The 24,014-nt window shown below is 43.8% G+C and overlaps 1 protein-coding gene across 12 annotated transcripts in view; it reads left to right on the top strand.

Moving 5' to 3' along the window:
• Positions 1–24,014, top strand: part of SRCIN1 (SRC kinase signaling inhibitor 1) — a 461,563-nt gene that overhangs the window by 235,755 nt on the left and 201,794 nt on the right. For all 12 annotated transcript variants that reach the window (XM_040329863.1, XM_040329861.1, XM_040329866.1 and 9 more), the window contains 2 exons: positions 8,533–9,362; positions 15,943–16,035. In XM_040329863.1, the coding sequence (XP_040185797.1) occupies positions 8,533–9,362; positions 15,943–16,035 (923 nt within the window). The remainder of the gene's footprint in view (positions 1–8,532; positions 9,363–15,942; positions 16,036–24,014) is intronic.

The following is a 24,014-nucleotide window of genomic DNA, read 5'->3' as shown; positions in this document are numbered from 1 at the left end:
GTGGAGAAGGATCTGGGGGTTTTGGTAGATCATAAGCTTAATAATGGCATGCCATGCCAAGCTGCGGTTTCCAAAGCGAGCAAAGTCCTTTCTTGTATTAAGAGCGGTATGGACTCCAGAGAGCGATATCATTTTGCCCCTGTTCGAATCATTAAGACCTCATCTGGAATATGCAGTTCAGTTTTTAGCACCAGTTCTCTAAAAAGGATATTGGGGAACTGGAGGAAGTGCAGAGAAGGGCAACCAAACTGATAGAAGGCATGGAGGAGCTCAGCTATGAGGAAAGATTAGAGGAACTGAATTTATTCACTCTTGAGAAGAGGAGAATAAGGGGGGATATAATCAACATGTACAAATATATAAGGGGTCCATATAGTGAACTTGGTGTTGTTATTCACTTTACAGTCAACACAAAGGACAAGGGGGCACTCTTTACCTCTAGAGGAAAATAGATTTAATCTCCAAATACGTAAAGGTTTCTTCACACTAAGAGATGTGGAATCGACTCCCTGCAGAGATGGTTCTGGCCAGCTTAGTAGATTGCTTTAAAAAAGGCCTGGATTCTTTCCTAAATGTACATAATATAACTGGGTACTAACATTTATAGGTAAAGTTGATCCAGGGAATATCCGATTGCCTCTCAGGGGATCAGGAAGGATTTTTTTCCCCTGGATCAACTGTGGGTATAGAATTGGGTATATGGAATTGTACGATATTCTTTTTTTATTTATTCATTTTTTTATGGTTGAACTGGATGGACTTGTGTCTTTTTTTCAACCTGACTAACTATGTAAATAATATAGTGCAATCACGGCAGCTAAAATAGATTTACAAGAGACAAATTGCTGAGGAGAGTAAGATCCCAAAACATTTTTTTTCAAATATATTAACAGTAAAAATGGAGGTCAGAACATACTGAGCCTATAAAAGATGACCAGGGTAAGTTGGTCACAAGTGATAGAAAGGCAACCATATTATATACATTCTTCTCCTCCATCTATATGAAGGAAAAAGAGGGGTATAATAAACAAACCAGTAATGTTAACAACATATATTGAATGTAACCTTGGGGCTGATGGAGACCAGTGTTCAAAAAAAGACTAGAAAAACCTAATGTGAACAAATCACCAGGACCAGATGGCTTACGGCCAAGAGTTCCCAAAGAACGTATACATTTTAGCAAAAAGTAAATGTGGTACTGATTTTCAAAAAAGGGCCAACATATATCCTTGGGAATTCCAGACCAGTCAGCCTAACATCCATAGTATGTAAGTTAGCGGAAGGAATAAGTGGATACTAACATTTATAGGTAATAACACCAGGGGTTGTCTAGGGAATATCCGATGGCCTCCTGGGAGTTCAAGAAGGGATTTTTTTTTCCTACTGGAGCAAATTGAATCATGCTTCATTTTTTTGCCTTCCTCTGGATCAAATGTGAGTATAGAATTGTGTTCATGGAGGTTTTCTATTTGTTTTTTTTGTTGGTTGAACTAGATGGATCTTTGTCTTTTTTTTCAACCTGACTAAGGCCCCTTTCACACAAGCTTTTCAATCACGTCCACTTGTCAGTTTTCAGGCAGACCTGATCAGAGCCTCCATTCACTTCTATGGAGCGGCCGATGTCAGCGGTGACATGTCCGCTGACACCTGCTGCTATCCATTCTGATCCTGTCCACCAAATCGAGACGAATGGTGACCCTATTTTCCATCCATCTGGCGGATCGAATGAAAACAGATAGGCGGTCCATTTTCATCTAATCTCCCCACAGAGGAGAGTGTGACTCTGACAGGTCTGTCTCATCACAGTGAGCGGAGACAGACCTGTCATTCTCCTGCTTATCGGGGATCAGCGAATCGATCCCCCACTGAGCAAGCAGAGTCTGCCAAGCAGACAAGCCCGTGTGAAAGGACCCTGTGTAACTATTTAAAACAGCTGGGGACAACCCACTCCACAACGGCCTTTAACTGGGTCTTAACCTCACGAGGCAGGATGTCATTGGCTGTCATAGTGGTCACATGATCGGAAGCCTGTCCTGCTGTCTGTGACAGCTCAGTCCCTGTGCTGGGAGCACGCAGTGAGCATTCTTAGCACAGAAACTTCAGCCGCCATGGACACACATGTGGGAAATGTGTGCATTGAGGCTCACCCTCCCTGCTGCTACAGTGTGTGTTATTTGGTCAGCCAGAGATTAAGGAGTGAAAAGCTGTGAATGTGAATATATGTTGTCGAGTGGACCTGTCCTTGTGTATATGTTCTTTGTTTTATCATTGTGTGTTTGTCATCATTGTACTGTATATTATGTCCCTTTTTACTTATAATAGTATTGAATTTTTTTTCTTTTACACATCTTGTACTGACAGGTACATTTTTAAAGTGATATTAAAGGTTTGATTTTTTTTTTGTTTTAAATAACAAACATGTCATACTTACCTCCGCTGTGCAGCTAGTTTTCTTAGGTCCCTCGGCGGCTGTCTCGGCTCCTCCCTGCATCAGCTAACCCCCTCTGGGAAGCGATTTTCCAAGGGGGTTACCTTGCAGGCGCGCTCCCGAGTCCAGCATTTGCATCCATAGACACGAATGCCAGACTCAGCCCCGCCCCCAGCCAACGGCTGCGCTGCTATCAGTCTATCCAATGAAGAGCCGAGAAGAGTCGAGAAGCCAGCGCGTTCTCGACGTGGGACTTTCGAGGGCTCAGGTAAGTAAACCAGGGGGCTGGGGGGCAGAAAAATCTGGATGTTTTTTCACCTTAATGCATAGGATGCATTAAAGCGGGAGTTCACCCGAAAAAAAAAATTTAACATTAGAGTGATGCTCATTTTGTCAAGGGTAATCGGGTATTTTTTTTTAAATTGAAGCAGTACTTATCGTTTTAGAGAGCGATCTTCTCCGCCGCTTCCGGGTATGGTCTTCGGGACTGGGCGATCCTATTTGATTGACAGGCTTCCGACGGTCGCATACATCGCGTCACGAGTAGCCGAAAGAAGGCGAACGTCGGTGCGGCTCTATACGGCGCCTGCGCACCAACGTTCGGCTACTTTCGGAAAATCGTGACGCAATGTATGCGACCGTCGGAAGCCTGTCAATCAAATAGGAACGCCCAGTCCCACAGCTCATACCCGGAAGTGGCGGAGAAGATCGCTCTCTAAAACGGTAAGTACTGCTTTGATTTTAAAAAAAACTACCCGATTCCCCTAGACAAAATGAGCATCAATCTAATGTTAAAAATTAAGTTTTCGGGTGAACCTCCACTTTAAGGTGAAAAAACAGGAAGGTTTACAACCCCTTTAAAAAAAATCCTCAGTAATGTTGTTTACTCAGATTCACACAAACATCTATAAATCACATTAGAAAATATCTGTTCCATATATATTACATATTGCTGTTTTCTTTTTTTTATATAAAAAAAAAAAACAGCTGGTAGGCAGCATGCAGCCTGTATTCACATTTTGTGTTCCATATACTATTTGATTTAATTGTGATTTGTTAAATACTATTGCCAAGAATTTTCAAAGCTGAACTCTGGGTTAAACAAAGATTGTCTAAATACAAGGGGCGTGTCTTTTGTGTATTTCTTCCATTTATGTACAATAGACCTGCATAAAACAACTCCTACACTTTCCTATAATAAAACTGGTCACTGCTGCTCTTTTTGCTTGTGCAGAGTCACTAGACTTGTACTCACCCCCTAGTAGTTTTTTGTAGGCAGCCTATAGTAGGTGTACCTGTTATGTCCCACCCACATCTTTGCTCTTTGCCCAGGTGAAGTGCAGCTCATTGATGATGTTACTACTAGTTTTACAAGGTAATATCTCGGTTTGCAAAAACATTTGGTGCACACAAAATGGATTTAAAGGTTTATGGATAAAGAGAAAATATTTTAATAAATGTTTTTGTGCCCAGAATGCAGCTTCAGGCCTCATTCACACTGTGTGCTCGGGGCCGCTCACCAGAACTCACATGCCTATCAGGTTGGGCCAAGCAGCTGTGCCTATGCAGCTGCTGCATCTCCATAGACTTGAAAGGGCTGCACGAAGCACCTGGCTGCTCAAGCCACATAATCATGTGGCCGGTCCTCAGACCGCCGGTCTCTGCATGTGAATGAGGCCTAAATGAACTGAATTCATTGTATACATTTTCCTCAATCTTAAAACCCACCACTGTGAAACATAATGTTTCTAATTTTCCATCTGGACAATATAAACAATGTCTCCTATAGAAATAATAAGAGCAGCCAAATGGAAAATACGTTTTTTTTGGTATTTCATTTTTAATGAAGGATATTAAACGGGTGGATAAGTAACAGACATTCCTCTTTCCAAGGTTGAGATTTTTCATGCTGTTTCTCACTGACAATGTAATAAATATTGAATTGTCAATGAGAAACAGCATGAAAGTTTGAAGGGATGGACTAGACAAAAACAAAAAAGAAGTTTAAGGCCCCTTTCACACTTTTTTGGGCGTTTTTCAGGCGCTCTGGCGTTAAAAAAAAGCCTGTAAAGCGCCTAAAAGAAGCCTCATCTGCAATCCCAATGTGAAAGCCTGAGTGCTTTCATAGCCCCTTCACACTGCCAGCACCCGGAAAACGCTGGTAAAGCGCCGCTAAGACCCCTTTCACATTGGGGCATTTTTCAGGTGCTTTGGCGTTAAATAAGCTCCCTCAATGTGAAGGGTGCTTTAGGAGTATTCAACGCTCCTAAAGCGCTGCAAAGAAGCTGCTTGCAGGACTTTTTTTGACGCCCTGCCAGCGCAGCGCCTCAGTGTAAAAGCACTCGGGCTTTCACATTAGGATTGCAGATGCAGCTTCTATCAGGCGCTTTTTTCTGCTTTTTTTTAAAGCTAAGACCCCTTTCACACTTGGGCGTTTTTCAGGCGGTTTAGTGTGAAAGCACTCGGGCTTTCACATTGGGATTGCAGATGCAGCTTCTTTCAGGTGCTTTTTTTTAACGCTTAAGCGCCTGAAAAACGCCCCAGTGTGAAAGGGGTCTAAGGCTAGGTTCACACTGCTGCGAATTCAAAATTGTGGTAAAATTTCGATTTTACCGCAATTTCGTGGCTGCGTTTTTGCCGGGAATGCCGGGCTATAGAGCTGAATTCGCATCGCACACGGATCAAACTCGCACAGGACCCTTTTTTCCCGCAGCTTATATTCGAAACGCATTGATGTGAACGGCACTAATGTTAAACTATGTCATTTAAATGACTAGCGAATTTGAGAAATCGCAACAGCTCAAATTCGCAATAGAATTCGCAGCAGTGTGAACCTAGCCTTAGGGAAGGTAGTACGGAACCGTTCTGATGTTGGCAGCAAGTCATATTGGAATGTTACCTGGTCTGCTCCAACTATTTGTAGGACAGACAGACAATATAGGTAATAACAATTAGGTTGATTCATGGTTCCATAGATATTGGTGCTGGGTGTCCATCTGAATTGTTGAAGGCAAGCCAGAGAGTCCAGATGCTTTAGAATTGTGGAGGTGAATTTTTAATCCCTCATCACTCATGCTTAAACTTTGGGGGAAAGGTGCACAATCTGCAATAATTTGAGATCAGGCTATTGTCCGCTTTTGACGTATGTAGAATAATGAACCTTTTATATCTGACAATTGAGCAAGATGTGCATTGAAAGAGAACAATCAATGAGTCAAATAAAAAAAGCTGAGTAAGCTTTTAATGATTCTAACAATTATCTTCCATAAATAGGGTTGGTATCATTTGGTATGTAGGTAGATCAGAACAGATATTTCTAACACAGCATTTCAGATAACTTGGATGGTGTCTCAGAGATATGTATATCTGGTTGCCTCCAGTAATTCTCCAATGTGTTGGTTTATTTCCCTGTCCTTTTGGTCTTCCAACTTCTGAAATATGAAGTGAGTCTACTTGTAAGTCTGTCCTGGCTTCTGTCTGAGTAGCCTGGGATGATTCTACCTCTTCTGTGTGTAGCCATGCCCCCATAGGGGTTGCTGAATGTAGTGGTTCACCTGTGACCATGCCCAGCCAGACATCTGTCTCACAGACACTCAGAGACACAGAACAGTCCATAAGCTTTGTTTTTGTTTTTTTATTTATAATTGTATCCATGCCTTGGATGGGAAATGGGAAATTATGAAATGCCCAGGAAATGCAGTGCAACTTGCTTGGGACTTCTATATACACTCCAGAATATACACTCCAGTCTTCTCTCCAGCACAAACTCCTTCACTCCTCCAGCACTTGCTGCAGACTTTTACTCTTCCAGACTAGCTAGCAGTGCATGGTTAGGCCTGACACTACTTCAGCCAGGCCTCAGTGAACTGCCTTTTGTGGGCAGAGACCACAGGCTCCTGTGGTGTAGAAATAGTTCAGGTGCTAGCTGTCCTCAGTTCAGCTACCAATCCCAGATAACACTCTTCAGCCCCTGCCAACCAGCCTGGCTGCAATGACCTCTCACCACTGCCCTTCCCACAGCCCTCTCTTTTGGTTCTGCATCCATCTTAAATTGCAATCTCCCAGTTCTCTCAGGCTTGCCTCCCCAGTCCTCCCGACTGTGCTCACTCACCAGCCCTCCTGGCTGAGACCAGTTGTCCTCCCTGGAGACTCTTAGAAGTGTTCTCTCCCTCTGTCCTCTACTTGCTCTCAGGTGCCTCTCCTTCCAGGATCTCTTCACTCCTCCTGGATGCACCCGAGCCCTGGCCCAGGGTCACCCCCTCCCCCCTAGACTGGGGAGCTCCCCATGGGCACCGACAGCCTCCACACACTCTCACTTCAGCTCTTCCACACGACAACTCCTCTCCAGCTGGGCTGACCCCAGGTATTTGACTAGGCCTGCCCCCTGCCAATCCAAATTGGGGATTGGTCAAATCTCCTCACCTCTCCTCCCTTCCTTTCAGCATTTTCTAGAAAGAAGAGGGGGGCAACAGTGAAGCTCCCTGTGAGTCACCCAGCTCTGCCCTAGGCCACTCCCAGCCCAGAATGAAAACAAACAGGCCTAGACAGCAGCTAGGCTTGCCTAAACTTTCCTTCTCTCCAGAATAAATCTTCACCCTAGCACCTACCTAACTAGAGGGTGCTACATGTGCAAGAGATGAAAGTATTTTAAAATCAAATTTAAACTTTTGTTGAGAAAAAAACCTTCCCCGCTGGGTGCTTTAAGTACATTGCAAGGATTTTAACAAACTTTGCTCCAGATTCCCACCTTTTGTTATTCTGAAGAAATTGTTGTTTGTGTCCATGTGAAAGTGGAGTGATTTTTTTAATTATCAATCAGCTGCTTCACCTGCAGGGTTCTAATAAGCAAAGTGCATACCTTTTAAATATGGGAGTATCTCACCAAAAATGTCATTTTTTTTTTGCAGGGAATGCCAAAAATCTGACTTGTATCTTGGTACAGACTTCTGGGAAAATCAGTAAGCCAATCACACAGGCAGGAAACTACAATACAATGTCTGGAGGGTGTTCTGTACACCATCTGTGTACAGAATGCCTCCAGGTTGCCATATTGTGTTGAGTTTTACAAAGAGCTGCAGATTAAAAATAAAGGGTCATTTTTAATAACATCCAATTACAATATGTATTGTGCAGCAATAATATATGCTATATAATTTTTTTTTTTGCTTTTTTTTCCCTACGAGCGTGGAGTAACCCTTTAAAAGAGAAGTATGTTTTGTTTTTTTTGGCCCATTTATACTAACCTAGGTGGATGCAGCATCAGGCCCATGCTGCATCTGTCCCCCGATGGCTCAGTTCTCACAGATCCCTGAGTGGAGAGCTGCTGACTGTCAATCAGCAGCTCTCCTCTCTGCTCCTCCACACTCACTGGAGCGCTGAGCTGAGGAGGGGGCCATCTCAGTCTCTCGGTGGCTCGCAGAGAGGCTGAGACAGGCATCAGTCCAGGCACCTGGCAGATCCAGACTGTGTCATGATGACGTGGACTGACTCCTTTGATGTCAGCAGAGAGCGGACTTCAGACCACTCTGCTGAAACCGGAAGACATAGGAGAAGCCCAGCCAAATGAGCTCAGGCTGGACTTCTCCTCTAAGTTAAACAACCTTTGCTTTGAGTAAGTTTTTATACAGTCAAACATGCTTGAAAGGTATTTTTCAAGTCTAGAACACTGTATGCACTTCTCTTCTTAATCATTGGCACCCTGGGTGGATGTGCAGTGTTGATTGCTTGTCAACCACCATGTTCCCTCTCTTATGCTTTCCACAGTATTCATGGCACCTCTTACAATATTTTATGATGGTATCTCTCCATCATAAATTATGTCTGCTAATACCAGACAAGGAGGCATTGTGTTTCACAAAGAATGCATGTGCCACTGTTTAAGTAGAAAATAAAACCTGTTAATTTTCCTGAGCTGGGGCTCACTTCAATAACACCCACTCTTTGCCATGGCCAGGCCAAACCACATACGACAATGAAGGTTTAAGATTTAGCTCTAAGATGTAGCTATCACTACATCGACCTTTCATCTGTCTTGAGCATGAAAATACTGTGCTACAGTGCCCTGTTTCTGCCTGATTATTTGTTTGCTCTGCTCTTTTTTACAGCGTGAGATGATGTACAGCTCCAGAGACTCATCCCCAACTCGACGTTTGAACAACATGTCTCCTGCTCCCCACTTGACTTCTGGTTCTCCTCCACCTGTTCTCCAGTCCTCCTCTCCAGCACGTTCCCGCATGTCTTACAGTGGTGGGCGTCCGCCTTCTTATGCTGGTAGCCCTGTTCACCATGGGGACCGGATGTCTGGACTTCCTCCGGCCCAAGGAGTCTCCCCTAGTCCTAGTGCTATCCTGGAGAGAAGGGATGTCAAACCTGATGAAGATCTCTCCAACAAGAATGTGGTGCTTGTAAAGAATGAGGGACTCTATTCAGATCCCTATGGAATGGTCCATGAGGGTAGACTTAGCATTACATCTACTCAGTCCCTGGCTGGTTTGGGGGACCCTTTTTCATACTCTGGTGGCCTGTACAAGAGAGGTTCAGTCCGCTCTCTCAGCACTTATTCTGCAGCTGCTCTGCAAACTGATCTAGAAGAAGGAATGTATAAACCCAACTCTCAGATATATGGAGACACATATGGTCCTGGAATGGGTTTCCGTATTCCACCATCCTCCCCTCAGAAAGTAACAGATGGAAGAATGGTGGATGTCCAACAGAATCAGGGTCCTCACAGCCCCTACTCAGGACCATCCAGCCGCAACTCGCCTGTACGTCAGAACTTTCGCAAAGATTCCTCATCTTCTGTTTTTATGGACAGCCCTGTTGGAAAACAGAGAAACCCAAGCTCTTCCTCAGGCACCAATGAAATTTTCTCTGGACCAGAACGACCCTTGTCTGGGTTCAGCTCTCCAGTGCCTGCTAAGGAGTCAGAAACACGGTGAGAATACCCCTTTAATTTTAATTGCTGGTAGTAATAGTAATACAATGGTTGCAGTGCAGCTAGTGGTGAAAGTACTGATATAATTTATTGACGGGTTTCACCACTCACTCCATGGGCCATTCATATTTAAAAATCACATTGATAATAAACATTTTTAAAGAAGTTTAGCAATGATAGTATTCATATTTCTTCAAGTTTTCTCTGATTGATTCATATAGGTATCACAGGCTTCATATTTCCAATGCATTGCACACGTTAATTTATTATGTTTGTTGTTTCAACAAGGAATTAGCATTGTTTGTTTGCCTTACCTTGTAATGATGGGCTCAAATGTTGTGGCTGAAGGTTGTCACGGCTGATCTATTCTCTTATGTCCATGGTTTGCTTAGCTAGCCATACTCCCAAAAAGGACAAGACAACTTCCTGCTCTGGGTCACAGAGTCCAGTGTATGTGTTGCCATCCATTCTGTGTCACATCACAAATGTGGGAGTGCTAATATAATAAAACAAAAATCTTCCAACTTTATGGTAAGCTTTTTGTGTGTTTGTGAACCGTCTGCCAGTTTGTTGTTTTCAGATCTAATTAGCGCTCATCTGCACCAGCACTGAGTTTACAGAACCAGGGATTGTGGGATATGTAGTTTCTTTGCACGAATCGCTGACATAGGAATGTAAATCATTTGCTTTATTATATATTGCCTGTACAGGGCAACAAATTAAACCATCTGATTGATTTACTAAAGGCAAATGGACTGTGCACTTTGCAGTTGCTTCAGAGCTTAGTAAATGAGAGGAAGCTCTGCTGACTTCCAACATCTAATCATCTGCAAGCAAAAATGCTGTTTTTTAACTTCCCTTGCATGCGATTGGCTACTCTGAAAAGTAAAGCTTCCCCTCATTTTATAAACTCTGGAGCAACTTCAATTGCAAGGTGAAAAGTCTATTTTCCTTTGGTAAATCAAACACAAAGTGCAGGTAAGAAGGTTTAGCGTGCCTTTTAAAGCAGAGTTCCACCCATATAAAAGTCAGCAGTTACAAAAAGTGTAGCTGCTGACTGTAGTAATCCGACACTCACCTGTCCCACGGTCCAGCGATGCGGGCGAACAAAGCCCCGCTCCTCTCCCCCTTCTCTCCGTGGCGCAGGCATTCTGACTGTGGCTTCATAGCCGAAACACGCACTGTGCATGCGCAAGCCGTGCTGCGCTCTGTGATTGGCCAGGAAATCTTTTGTGTCCCAGAAGATTGCATGGAGGGAAGGGGAAGAGGTGAACTTCCTTCCAGCGCCACGGAGCCTCGGGAGGAAGTGGGAGCTGGATGCCGCTAAAAAAGAGGGTGTCCGCCCCCCCCCCCCCCCAAAAAAAACTCTACATGCCAAACGTGGCATATCAGGGGGTCGCCTTCACTTAAAGCGGAAGTTCCAGGATAGAACTCCGCTTTAAGTTTTTACAAGCCTATCAATCTGATTCAGACACATTTGCCCATATATGCATAGTCACAGATACACTGTAGACTGAAGGAAGTGTAAAACGTTAACCAAATTCAATATGTAGGAGTTGATTTACCAGAGGCATAGAGGCCTTCACTTTACATGGGTAGTTGCACTTTGTAATGAAAATTTGCCCCATTGTTTAGTGAATGTTGCAAAGATTTGCGTTGGAGTACCTAATTAAATGTAAGGAAAGAAATATATATAAATTAACAAAGCTTGTTCATTTTTAACCAACGTGCTGTTTAAACCTGATAGACCAGATAGTTTGTCCAATGTTCAGATGTAACCTTGAATTCAAAGCAGATATATGCCAATTATGACCTCTTGTGAATTACAGTGACCCATGAGTGCCGCACATTTAAAGTGATTGTAAAGTCTATTTTTTTTTCTAAAAATAACAAAAATGTTATACTTACCTGCTCTGTGCAGTGTATTTGCACAGGGCAGCCCAGATCCTCCTCTTCCTGGGTCCCTCTTTGGCTCTTCTGGCCCCTCTCTCCTGTCGAGTGCCCCCACAGCAAGCAGCTTGCCATGGGTGTTCCTGAGTCGAGTCACACCACCCTGTGTCCATTCAGACTCAGCCCCCCCCCCCCCCCATCGCTTCTCATTCCTGATTGGCTAACTGACTTTAATTGACAGCAGTGGGAACCCATGGCGCTGCTGCTGTGTCTCAACGAATCAGGAGGAGAGTCCCGGATAGCTGAGGCACTCATGGACATCGCTGGACAGAGATAGGGCTCAGGTAAGTATTAGGGGGGCCGAAGGGGGCTGCTGCACGCAAAAGTTTTTTATCCTAATGCATAGAATGGATTTAGAAAAAAAAAACCTTCTGACTTTACAACACCTAAGGCCCCATACACACGAGAGGATTTTTCCGCGGATACGGTCCACCGGACCGTTTCTGCGGATAAATCCTCTCAAGGATTTTGATCCGATGGAGTGTACTCACCATCGGATCGAAATCCGCGCCGAAATCACATCGTGATGACGTGTCGCGCCGTCGCCGCGATGATGACGCGGCGACGTGTGCGACGCTGTCATATAAGGAATTCCACGCATGCGTCGAATCATTACGACGCATGCGGGGGATTGATTCGGACGGATTGATCCGGTGAGTCTGTACAGACCAGCGGATCAATCCGTTGGGATGGATTCAAGCGGATAGATTTGAAAGCATGTCTTCAAATTTTTATCCGCTGGAAATCCATCCCAGGGGATAAAAATCCGCGGAAACAGATCCGCTGGATCGTACACACCAGGGGATCTATCCGCTGGAGCCGGTCCACGGATCAATTCCAGCGGATGGATCCTCTCGTGTGTATGGGGCCTTAAAGTAGCTGCAGACAGAGAGGAAATGTATGTCCAGACAGTCCTTCTATTTGTACCTGCAGTTTTGGAAATCTTTCTATGCTCTGCAGCCCTTTGTAGTCAAAGAATACCCTACAAAACTTGAATATATCTGTTCCCAAAGTACAACTCACAGTTAATTTTATTGATACACAAAATACTTCTTGATGATGCCCCTCAAACAGGAGATTATCATTCATACGTGAAAAAAATGGAAACTTGGTCCACAACATTCTATTCATTTACCACTTTGGGACACAATTTGGAGCACAGCCTCTAAATCAACCCTATGAGTAGTGTATGGGGAAAGCATTTATAAGGTCCTTATGTTGTGATATAACACTCTGTATATACTACCGGTACATACATATAGCAAACCACTGAGAGAGCTGCTTTTGTTTGTTCTGTCCGTTACTCTGCCTTTCAACCCCAATGAACTGCCCCAGCCCCTCTGGCACACCTAGCAATGCGATTAATGGAATAACTCAGCAGAAATACACAACACAGTTCTTCTTGTAGTTTACTTGAAGAAAAGTAAAATTTAGGTTAACTTTAGTCAGCCAGGACCTGTGTAAGTACCCAGGACTTGGTTGAAACAGTTTAAAGAAAACAGTCAGGAACCCTATGCAAACAACGAAAGCAATAGGTAACAATATGCACTGATTAAATAGACTCCCCAATAACTTTTGGTGTGCGTGGGATGCTGTGGCTAAAGGGGAACCCCAGGCCAGCCTACCATGCTTCTAGTACACACCCAGTGAAATTATCTCAATACCCGTGGTGTGTCCCATTTAAGAGAAACAACGGTAATGTCCTGGAGGCAAATCTTTGCGTTTTATTATCTTCACCGGCAATTTAGGAGCTCTGTGGACAATATTTGGATGTGGTATTTTTTTAGAAGCATTAAAGGTTCCTGGGCAAAGCCCCTTCACCAAATCCTGTACACAGTCAGCGGTCCTCCCCTGAGCGATTGATCGATCTTGGATGCAGGTGTGTCGCAGTGGCATTCAGTCCTTGAGCTGTTGCAGGGTGTCCTTCTTTTGCATGGACAGTCTGTTACTCTGGGCTGGAGCTGCATGATCAATCTGTTCCTCTGGGCTGAAGTTGCAGGCTGTGTGCCCCTTGGTTGGCCGCGATTCCTGTTTTGCTTGCGTCTTTCTAGCAAGGTTACTTTGTGGTATAAGCAAGGAAGCTGAGACAGATTCTGCAGTGTGTAAATGTGCTTTTACTATACAAGATGCTTTACAAAACTATTACAATATTAGGAATACAATACAAGACTGACGGATATCTATAACAAGCAAAATGCCTAGCAAATGAACAGCCTATGGTCTAGAACAGTAGATATACACTTAAAAGTTACTTATCTGTGGTTATCAAGTCGCCCCAGTGTGAACCAGAGCCGGTTCACACTGGGGCGACTTGCGATCCGACTTCATGTCGCCTCAAGTCGTCCCAAGTCGCGCTGTAGAGAAAAACAATGGAAATGAATGGGAGCGGTATTAATACACACAACTCAAGGCGATCCGACTTCAGAAAAGGTTCCTGTACTACTTCAATCCGACTTGGCGATTTGTACCCATTGATTTCAATGGAAGTCGCCTCAGAAGTCGGATCACTGTCTAACTGAAGCGACTTTCCAGGAAGATAACATACATTTCTCAGGCAAACCTCTCCTGCCCCCCTCCCTCCCCCTCCCTCCCCCTCCCTCTCCCAGAGCTGATTGTTGTTTTATTGGCCACTGGAAAGTCTCCTGTCCTGGAGATGACTTCAAGTCGTGTTGTAAATCGCCCCAGATCGCCCTGTGGTTCATGTTCAAGTCGTGTCGGAGTCGTCTCTGAAAGTCGTGCTGGAAGTCATGTCATGAGTGGAACCTGTCCTGTTGAGCCGCTGTATGGTCTTGGCCACCGTGCTGCAGCTCAGTTGCAGGGTCTTGGCAATCTTCTTATATCCTAGGCCATCTTTATGTAGAGCAACAATTATTTTATTCAGATCCTCAGAGTTCTTTGCCATGAGGTGCCATGTTGAACTTCAAGTAAACAGGATGAGCGAGTGAGAGCGATGACACTAAATTTAACACACCTGTTCCCCATTCACACCTGAGACCTTGTAACACTAACAAATCACATGACCCCAAAGAGGGAAAATGGCAAATTGGGCCCAATTTGGACATTTTCACTTAGGGGTCTACTCACTTTTGTTGCCAGCAGTTTAGACATTAATGGCTGTGTGTTGAGTTATTTTGAGGGGCGAAGCAAGTTTACACTGTTATACAAGCTGTACACTCACTACTTTACATTGTAACAAAGTGTAATTTCTTCAGTGTTGTCACAAGAAAAGGTAGAACATTTACAAACATTTAAGGGGTGTACTCACTTTTGTGAGATACTGTACTTTTAATACAATGGTGTTAGAGGCTTGATGGAGATGTGGCTGGCACACTGTTCCATGTGTTTTGGCAGTGCACTAAAAATCCACCATTTTAGTAACTGTTATGCAGATCCTAAGACAAATCTTAGATACTTCTCTGCCCTTAGATCCTCTGCACTGTCTCCTGGGATTGCCTTTTTTTGGTATCCCTAAGCACTCCAAACGACTTGCTACACATATCCTTGTGGCATCCAGGAGATTCAGTCCTCCAATATTGGATGGCTGCAGAGACACCCAGAGGTACTACAGAATTGTTTAATAAAACGTGGGCTTGTTGAAATCTGTCCTATTTAGGTATGCTACCATTCATCACCCCTCTCTGATCTACTCTTATGCTGTATTATATACTTAAGTTATTATGGTGTGCATTCTTGCCATTTTAAAGTGGTTGTAAACCCTAATGACAAAAAAGAAATAAAAAATCCTGCAAGACAAAGGCATAATGCGCTAGTATGCATAGCATACTAGCGCATTATGTATTACTTGCCTTACATCGAAGCCCCGCAGCGGTCCTCGTCTGCCCCCTCTGGCCGCGACATCTCTCTCGGAGTGACGTCACTTCCGCGCATGCGCGTGGGAGCCGCCGGTAACGGAACACGGACTGAAGCAACGGCACATACAGGGGATATCTACAAAACAATGCAGGTTTAGGAGAAATCCTTGGTAGCTACAGATAAGCCTTAATATAGGCTTACCTGTAGCATAAAGTGGTTGTAAAGGGTTTACAACCACTTTAAGTCTTATACATTGCTGAAGGGGTGGGGACATCTGGGTAGTCCCCATCAAGTCTCAGCAACAGTTGTGAATGTTGATTATCGTTTTCAATCTGATCTGTCTTCTTCTACAGCTTTAAAATGTTCAATGTGTACACTTCAGAACTCTCCATAATGTGAATCGATACCCAATTATAATCCAGATTTTATTTGCTTAACCATTTATACATTTGATTAGCTGGACTTGATCTAAAATGTATTTGTTACTACCTTGTACAACCCCATAGCTATCATCAATTTTAAAATTACCTTCTTTTTTTGTTAACATTATACATTTTCTCAGTTTAAACTTTTGATATGTTTGCTATATAAATTTATTTGTAAGTGGGCAAACTTAAAAATCTGCAATCAAATAATGGTGCCCTCAGAGGGACCATTTAGTTGCATCTATAAATTCTTAAAATAAAAAAAAATGTAATTTTGTAACTGATATAGTGATCGTAAGGAAGGTCTTTGATAATTAACTACATTTTAACTACATTTTTTACAGTGACTTCCAGTTTGTAGTAATAAAGGTTATCCTTGTGTCTGTTTGCAGGGACAGGATGGAGGCCATGGAGAAACAGATTGCCAGCCTCACAGGATTGGTCCAAAGTGCTTTGATGCGGAGCTCTGACAGTGAAAACCCAAGGTATGAGAAATTAGGTTAATGAAGTGACAAAAGCAGATCACAGCGGTTCAGATGTAGCCAGAAAATAGGGGTGATTATGGAAATTGGTGCTAATCTGTAGATCCCTATAAAGGTATACGGTAACTTTCCTAGCTACATATTGAATTCCAAAGGGCCATCTGCCCACTTTTGAGCCCTTTCTCTCTCACAAGTTCAGATGGAGAACAGTGCAGAAAGTCCTGTAGTAAGCCTGAATTCAGCTTTATGCTGGTATTTTACATCTCTTTAAAATTTTCCGATAATTATACTAGCTGAAATTAAATATGATTTCAAGACTTAATAAATAAATGCTGTTTTTGTATATATTTACCTATTTTTATCAGTTATAATTAGGCGAGTGGAAATAAGCTGAGGGCGAGTGTGGAGCCCCATACTGGGGGGTGTGCATCACTGGCAGGCAGGTTTGAACGGGAGCCGATTCTCCTCCCACCCAGCACTGACACCCTGGCCCTCTCTGGTGCCCCTATCCTCCTTCTCACCTCCTTAGCTATGACAGCTACACACACCGCCACCTTGGTTCTCTCAAGCTATGACGTGCACTATGCATCACATGATTATGTGACCGGTGGGGCAGCAGCATCTACTCCCAATATAAATACTGTATTCTTCTTGGCGTACTGCACATGCCCGGGTTCTGAAATAATTGCGTCAGAGGCAGAAAAGTTAACTCCGCCTCTTAAAGTGCCCGCTTTTTGTTTCTACTGATGGAGGGGAAGATTCGTTCCTTCACTCGAGGCTCACTGTGGGATAAGCTTTCACCTTGTAATGAAGTTGTGAAGGAGGGAAGGGGGGACACCTGTCATACAGAGAGAATAATGAACAGCTATGCTGTTACCCTTAGCAACCCATGTTGTTACCCATAGCAACTAGTGTCATAACCCATAACAATTTGTGTCATTACACATAGGAACCTACACCATCATGCAACCTCCACAGTTTCCTATAGCAATCAGTGCCGTTACTATTAACAAGCCATTCGTTACCCAAAGCAACCTATGCTGTTGCGTATAGGAACCTGCGCCGTCACCCATAGAAACTTTTGCAGTTACTCATTGGGACTTGTGCAATAAAGTGTTACTAAACCCAGGACCCTGCATCCACTATATCTAGCCTCCCACAGTACACAGAACATGAAAATGCAATTACTTTAGTAAATATAAATTGTTAAATACCTTTACTCATCAGCAGTATATAGCAGTCACTGTCTGGTCAAAGTTTGTAGGAGGAGTTTTCATTCTCCTCTGACTGTCCTATGAGGCTGCATGACCCCTAACCCTCTGTCTAAACAGTGCTGATTGGCTCTGTGCTGATGCACTCTTCCAAGAAAAAAAAAAACTCTCTAGCAATACACACAAAACTGGGCATGTGCAGAGTGATTCCAAAGGCTCTGTTATCAGGAGATGGATAGGGGACAGTGGAAGTAGGGGAGGATCAGAGAAGACATGATTAAACAGCCTTTTTACCCAATGCAGAGGATTAACCCCTTATGTTCCACTTTTAATTAAAACAAGCATGCTTTACTGCATATACGGACTGATTTTACTTTTGGGGGTTTAGTAACAATAAGTCATAGCAACTGGTACCAATACCTATATCAGCCTGTGCCATTACTTATGGGAACCTGTACGATCACCTAAAGCAACCTTCTCTGATATCAGTAGGAACCTGTGCCTTTACCCATATCAACCAGCACCATTCCCTTAGCATACCATCCCATTACCCAAAGCCAGCCCTCAAAATTTTCACCCATCTGCTTGCATTAGGTGAGTGGAAAAAAGCAGAGGGCGAGTGGGGAACCAATCATATTTTATCCTTTTTTTTATTTATCGCAGTCATATCAATGAAAAATGCTTTGTTAATATTGTTAGTTGTTTTTAATATTTATTTTTGTAACTTCATACTGCATTCTACATTTATCAGCGTAATTTAATGAGGTAATTTGCATGTTTAGGAGCAGGGTAGGGATTGGGTGGTGCAACTGGTGACAAGTAACTCTTGAGGCCTGGCTAGTATCCCACAACTTGACATTTTGAGCCCTTAGCTGCACCAGTCTTAGTGCCCTGATCACCGCCACACCAGTCATATTGTCCCTAATCATAGCCACACCAGGTAGTGTGTCCCTGAGCACTGCCACGCCAGTTATAGTGCTCCTGATAACCACCACACCATTCCCACTGGCCCTGATCACCACCACACCAGTCCCAGTGTCTCTGATGACCGATTTACCAGTCCCAGTATTCCTGATCACTGCCATACCAGTCCCAGTGTCCATGATCATTGCCAAACCACTCAAATTGTACCATAATCACCACCACATCAGTTACAGTGTCACTGATTATTATTAGATTCATAATTTATGCCCCTAGATAGCTTGAAGGTGCTCCTTGGATTTTGGGCCATTCTAAGAATGCCTATGCCAGAGTTTGACAAATTTGCTTGGAATCTAGGAGCCAGCTAAAAAAAAAAGTTAGGAGCCAGAAAACGCACCCCGTCCCGACGAGCTTGCGCGCAGAAGCGAACACATACGTGAGCAGCGCCCGCATATGTAAACAGTGTTCAAACCACACATGTGAGGTATCGCCGCGATTGGTAGAGCGAGAGCAATAATTCTAGCCCTAGACCTCCTCTGTAACTCAAAACATGCAACCTGTAGATTTTTTTAAACGTCGCCTATGAAGATTTTAAAGGGTAAAAGTTTGTCGGCATTCCACGAGCGGACGCAATTTTGAAGCGTGACATGTTGGGTATGAATTTACTCAGCGTAACATTATCTTTCATAATATTTAAAAAAATGGGGATAACTTTACTGTTGTCTTATTTTTTTAATTTAAAAAAGTATAATTTTTTCCCAAAAAAGTGCGCTTGTAAGACCTCTTAGAGGGAAGAAGATGGCAGTGAAAATAGTGAAAAATTTAGAAAAATGACATTAGAATTGCTGTTTAACTTGTAATGCTTAACTTGTAATACCAACGGCCACCACCAGATGGCGCCAGCTCACATCTGGTGGTAATAACTTGTAATACCAACGGCTCACCACCAGATAGCGCCAGCTCACAAAAAAAATTAGTTTTTTTTGCCCACCTTCCAAGCCAAGTCGCCATGGCCTATGCTATGTGTTAGACATCTCTTATTAATTGTCAGGTGCCTGGTAGATCCTAGTCTGGGCTCGCTGACCTGCCATTCCAGAGATTCAACCAGAGTGCAATTCAGAGGGACTATTTGTAAAGTTGGAGCAGGAGCCGTATATGCAGATTCCACCTCTTATCCCGGTTAGTGGTCTCCAGCAGCAGGAAATAAGAGATCTTCAGATCGGTGTGAAGCAGTACACTGGGCATTATAGTATAGGGCTGCTTTTACACTGAACTGCAACTCAACTGCAGGGTCTTACCACCCCCCCTAACTTTACATGTAAAGAAGCTCTAAGGGTGCCACTGCTAAATGCAACTGGGGGCTCATTCACAAGTGCAGCAGTTACTCCCCTATATAACCTGTCCCAAATGGAGAGTACCTCTTTTCTTGCTCATACATCACGGGACACAGAGCCTTAATTACTTAATAGGATGTCCCATAGCAATGCTTAAATTGAGGGGAGGGAGACACAGATCAGAATAAAGATCACCATTGGGCCAGAGGATCTATACTGCTGCCTGCAGTACACTACGACCGTAGGCAGAATCCTCGTACCCTCTCACATCTACCTGGTAGAACTTAATAAATGTATGGACCAAAGACCAAGTAGCAGCCTTACAGATCTGAGCCATCGAGGCCTGGTGATGCACTGCACATGAAGTGCCAACTGCTCTAGTTGAGTGTGCTTTCACCTGAAATGGAGGAATCTTCTTTTCTAAACCACAGGCCTGAATAATGACTTGTCGAATCCAACATGCAATAGTAGATTTCTACTCTGCCTTGGGCCCTGTGGCAGAATAAACAGACAATCAGTCTTTCGTATCTGAGCCGTAGCTTGCAGATAAACTCTTATCGCTCTTACAAGATCTAGAGAGTGTAGACTCTATTCCTCTGCAGACTGCGGATCTGGAAAAAAAAGACGGTAGGACTATATCTTGATTCAGATGAAATCCTGAAACCACCTTATGTAAAAAGACGCAGCACCACCCTGTCATCATGAATAATCGTATACGGCTCTTTAAACGAAAGAGCCAACAATTTCGATACCCTCCTTGCTAAAGATATGGCTACGAGAAAAAAACTGTTTCTTTGTCAAAAGACTTAAAGAAGCATGGTGTAATGGTTCAAAAGATAATTTCTGTAAAACAGACAATACCAAATTCAAATGGGCACACGGGAGACTTAACCGGCGGATTCAAGTGCAGCGCTCCCTGAACAAAGGCCCGAATTAGGGAATGAGAGGCAAGCGGTCTTTGAAAGAATACTGACAAGGCCGACATCTGGCCCTTGATAGTGCTCAAGGCCAACTTCATTTTTAAGCCCAACTGAAGAAAGGCAAGAATCCTATTAATGACATACTTCCTAGGATGCCATCTTCTGGGTTCACACCAGGAAACATATGCCTTCCTGATTCTGTAGTAGATGAGCCTGGAGGCCGGCTTCCTAGCATTAACCAGAGTGGATAGGACTGGGCCTGACAGCCCACGTTTTCTCAGAATGTGGGTTTCAACAGCCAAACCGTCAAATTTATACTTTGTAAGGCAGGATGGAATATTGACCCTGCGACAGTAGGTCCGAGCGTAGTGGGAGAACCCAAGGTCTTCCTTCTGCCATTTTTACAATTTCCGCGTACCAGGGTCTCCTGGGCCAAGCCGGGGCAACAAAAATCACCGGCTTTCTTTACCTCTCTGAAGGAATCGTGGGAGAATATCGATCCCACAAAATTGTCAGGGCATCCGACCCTTGAGCAAAAGGACCTCTTGTCTTTGACACAAAATTGTCCAGTTTTGTGTTGAACCTGGAAGCCAACAGGTCCACATCTGGTGTACCCCATTTCTGACATATGACTTGAAATATGTCGGGGTGTAGAGACCATTCTTCTGGACTCCAGTTGCTGGCAGCTTAAAAAATCTGCCTGCCAATTTTCTACCCCTGGAATGAAGACCGCAGACAGGCAAGGAATATGCCTTTCTGCCCAGGACAAGATGTGATTCACCTCTCTTTGAGCATCCAGACTTCTGGTGCCTCCTTGGTAATTGATATAGGCCACAGATGTAGAATTGTCGGACTGTATCCGAACAGGAAAACCCTGCAGTCTGTAAGACCAGATTTTGAAAGCCAGATGAGTTGCCCGAATCTCCAGAATGTTAATGGGTAGGAGCTTTGCGGCTCCAGGCCACTTCCCCATTTCCTCCAGAACCTCTTCCAGAACTGCCCCCCAGCCTAGAAAGCTGGCGTCTGTGGTTACCATTTTCCAGGTAACCAGAGCAAAGAATCTTCCTTTTGATAGATTTTGGGGGAGCAACCACCAATTGAGGCTCTGGCGAACCTTTGGAGATAAGATCATTGGAAGGTCCAGGGTCTGAACATCTTTGTTCCAAGTCTCATATGGCTTTTGCCTTTGGCTTGGGTAGTAATACCCTGCTTTAGGACATGTCTATAATCATGCCCAAATATTCCAGCCTTTTTTGAGGCTGTAAGGAGGACTTTTCCAGATTGAGGACCCAGCCTAGGTACTCTAAATACTCCACTGTGCTGTGCACATTGTGGTCCAAGCGTGTAGAGGACTGATCTATGAGCAACAGATCATCCAGATAGGCTGTTACTGCTATGCCCGTGCCCTCAGCCTCGCCAGGGGCGGGGCTAGTATTTTCGCGAACACTCGAGGTGCAGTAGACAGACCGAAAGGGAGGGCCACAGACTGAAAGTGGCGCTGATCTACCGCAAACCTTAGAAATTTTTGGTGAGTGGGGAATATTGGCACATGTAGATATGCATCTCTGATGTGTATTGATGCCAGGAATTCTCCTCCCTGGAGGGTGGAGACTACTGAACAGACAGACTCCATGCAAAAGAGCGGATGTCCAGAAACTGATTCAGGTTTTTCAAATCTAGAATAGGTCTGACATCCCCATTTGGTTTTGGAACCCTGAAAAGGTTTGAGCTGAGCCCTGATCTTCTGGGGCTTACTCTATGATTACCCCTTGGGACAACAGGCGTTCCAAGGCCAAAAACAGAGGCCTTCTTTTTTTCTGGATCTTTGGCAATTCTTGATCACAGAAAACAGAGTGGCGGAAGTTCTCTGAATTCTAGCTTGTAGCCTGAGGACACAGTGGAGATGACCCACTTGTCCTGAACTTCTTCCCGCCAGGCGTTTGCAAATTGCAGCAGCATTCCTTCCACTCGGCCGAGCGGGGGAACCCCTTCATAGGGAAGTTTTTGGGTTCTGTTTGGAAGATTTTGAACCCCAAGTCCTTTTCTGCCCTTGGGCTTGGCTCCGGGCCTTTCCCCTAGTATTAGACTAGGGAGGCCGTCGCCACTGCCTGGAAAATTAGGTTCCAGGGGCTGGGGAAGGAGAACGCTTAAAAGGACGTTTACTCTTCTTTTTAACCAGCAACAGAGTAGACTTGCCTCCGGTAATCTTTTGGATGTATTTATCCAAATCATCCCCAAACAGGCGTCCCCCACCAAAGGGAAACACTGCCAAGTATCTTTTGCAAGAAACCTCGGCTTCCCAATGTTTCAACCAAAGGGACCTGCGCATGTTTACCATCAGGAGATTCAAGCGGGATGCTTGCTGAACAGAGTCCATAATCGCATCAACCGTAAAACACAGGGCCTTAGGAAGGTCCTCCTAAACATCAATCTTCTCTGTAGGGAGGAAGTTAACCATTTGCTTCACTTGTTCCTTGAGGAACTGACATATGCCAATTGCTGCAACTGCAGGTTGCACTACAGCACCGGCCATTGAGGAGGAGGCTTTCAATAAAGATTCCAGCTTTTTAATAGTTGGATCCTTAAATCCCTAAGCATTGTCTATAGGACAGGTCAGGCTTTTGTTTGCACAAGAAATATGTGGGGTGGGGGTACACGAGATAATTATTACTCTATGAAGGCACCCCCCCTGCAACGTATAAAAATATAAAAGGTAGAGTATGGAGTAGGGCTTTGAGTGTGCCAAGATGGAGTCAAACAAAATGAATACATTTCACAAGAATTTTTTTAAAAAATATATAGAAAAAGTTTAATTCACCATCCTTAGATGGAGCTGTTTAAAACAATGAATAGATCACAATTAATTGCAGGTTATAATTTGTTACTATTTCTTTGGTCCAGGGTGTGTGTAGATCCTGACGGTATATCGTAGACGATCCCTACGCGTTTCGCGGGTAACCCCGCTTCATCAGGGCCTATTGAGCTGTTACACAGACATTTTTTAATGAATAGATAGTAATGAATACATAAATGGATAGAACAATATTCGGGAAAATCAGTTTTCAAACGTACAGTAATGGTTTTGTTCCTACAATGATCATGCATCAACGATAGGAATAACACCAATAAAAAACTGCATCCTGTGGGATGCACAGAATGCATGATAAAGATAGTGTAAGCCATTCGCAATATTTCACAAACAAAGCAAAAGTGTGGCGCTAAAAAGAATTCTAATAACAAAAGTCCATATGATAAGACAATTTCAAATAATGAATAGACCAAAGTCCACAGTGTAATCAAATCCCTGAAGAAGATGAAGGGCAATAGAATACAGGCTCCTGAAACCGTGGAAATGGGATAAATATCTGCTTACCAGATGATGAGACTCGAATAGGTGTATACCTATCAAGTCATGCAGGCTTGTGAGGTTACAAAGAACCTGATGTCATCCGTTGAGGGGAAGAGATGTATGCTGCAATAGTCCTTCCTTCTGAGTGGTGCCGATTATACGATATCCATAAAGGTTCTCAGATATTGGAATCGAGGGTTTACCAAAGGAAAATTAAAACACACATAGCGTGATACTGCGTATGGTT

Source organism: Rana temporaria, chromosome 12 (genome assembly GCF_905171775.1).
Source record: "Rana temporaria chromosome 12, aRanTem1.1, whole genome shotgun sequence".
NCBI lineage: Eukaryota > Metazoa > Chordata > Amphibia > Anura > Ranidae > Rana > Rana temporaria.
Note: the sequence above shows the minus strand (reverse complement) of the source record. Positions and strands in the feature narration are given on the sequence as shown.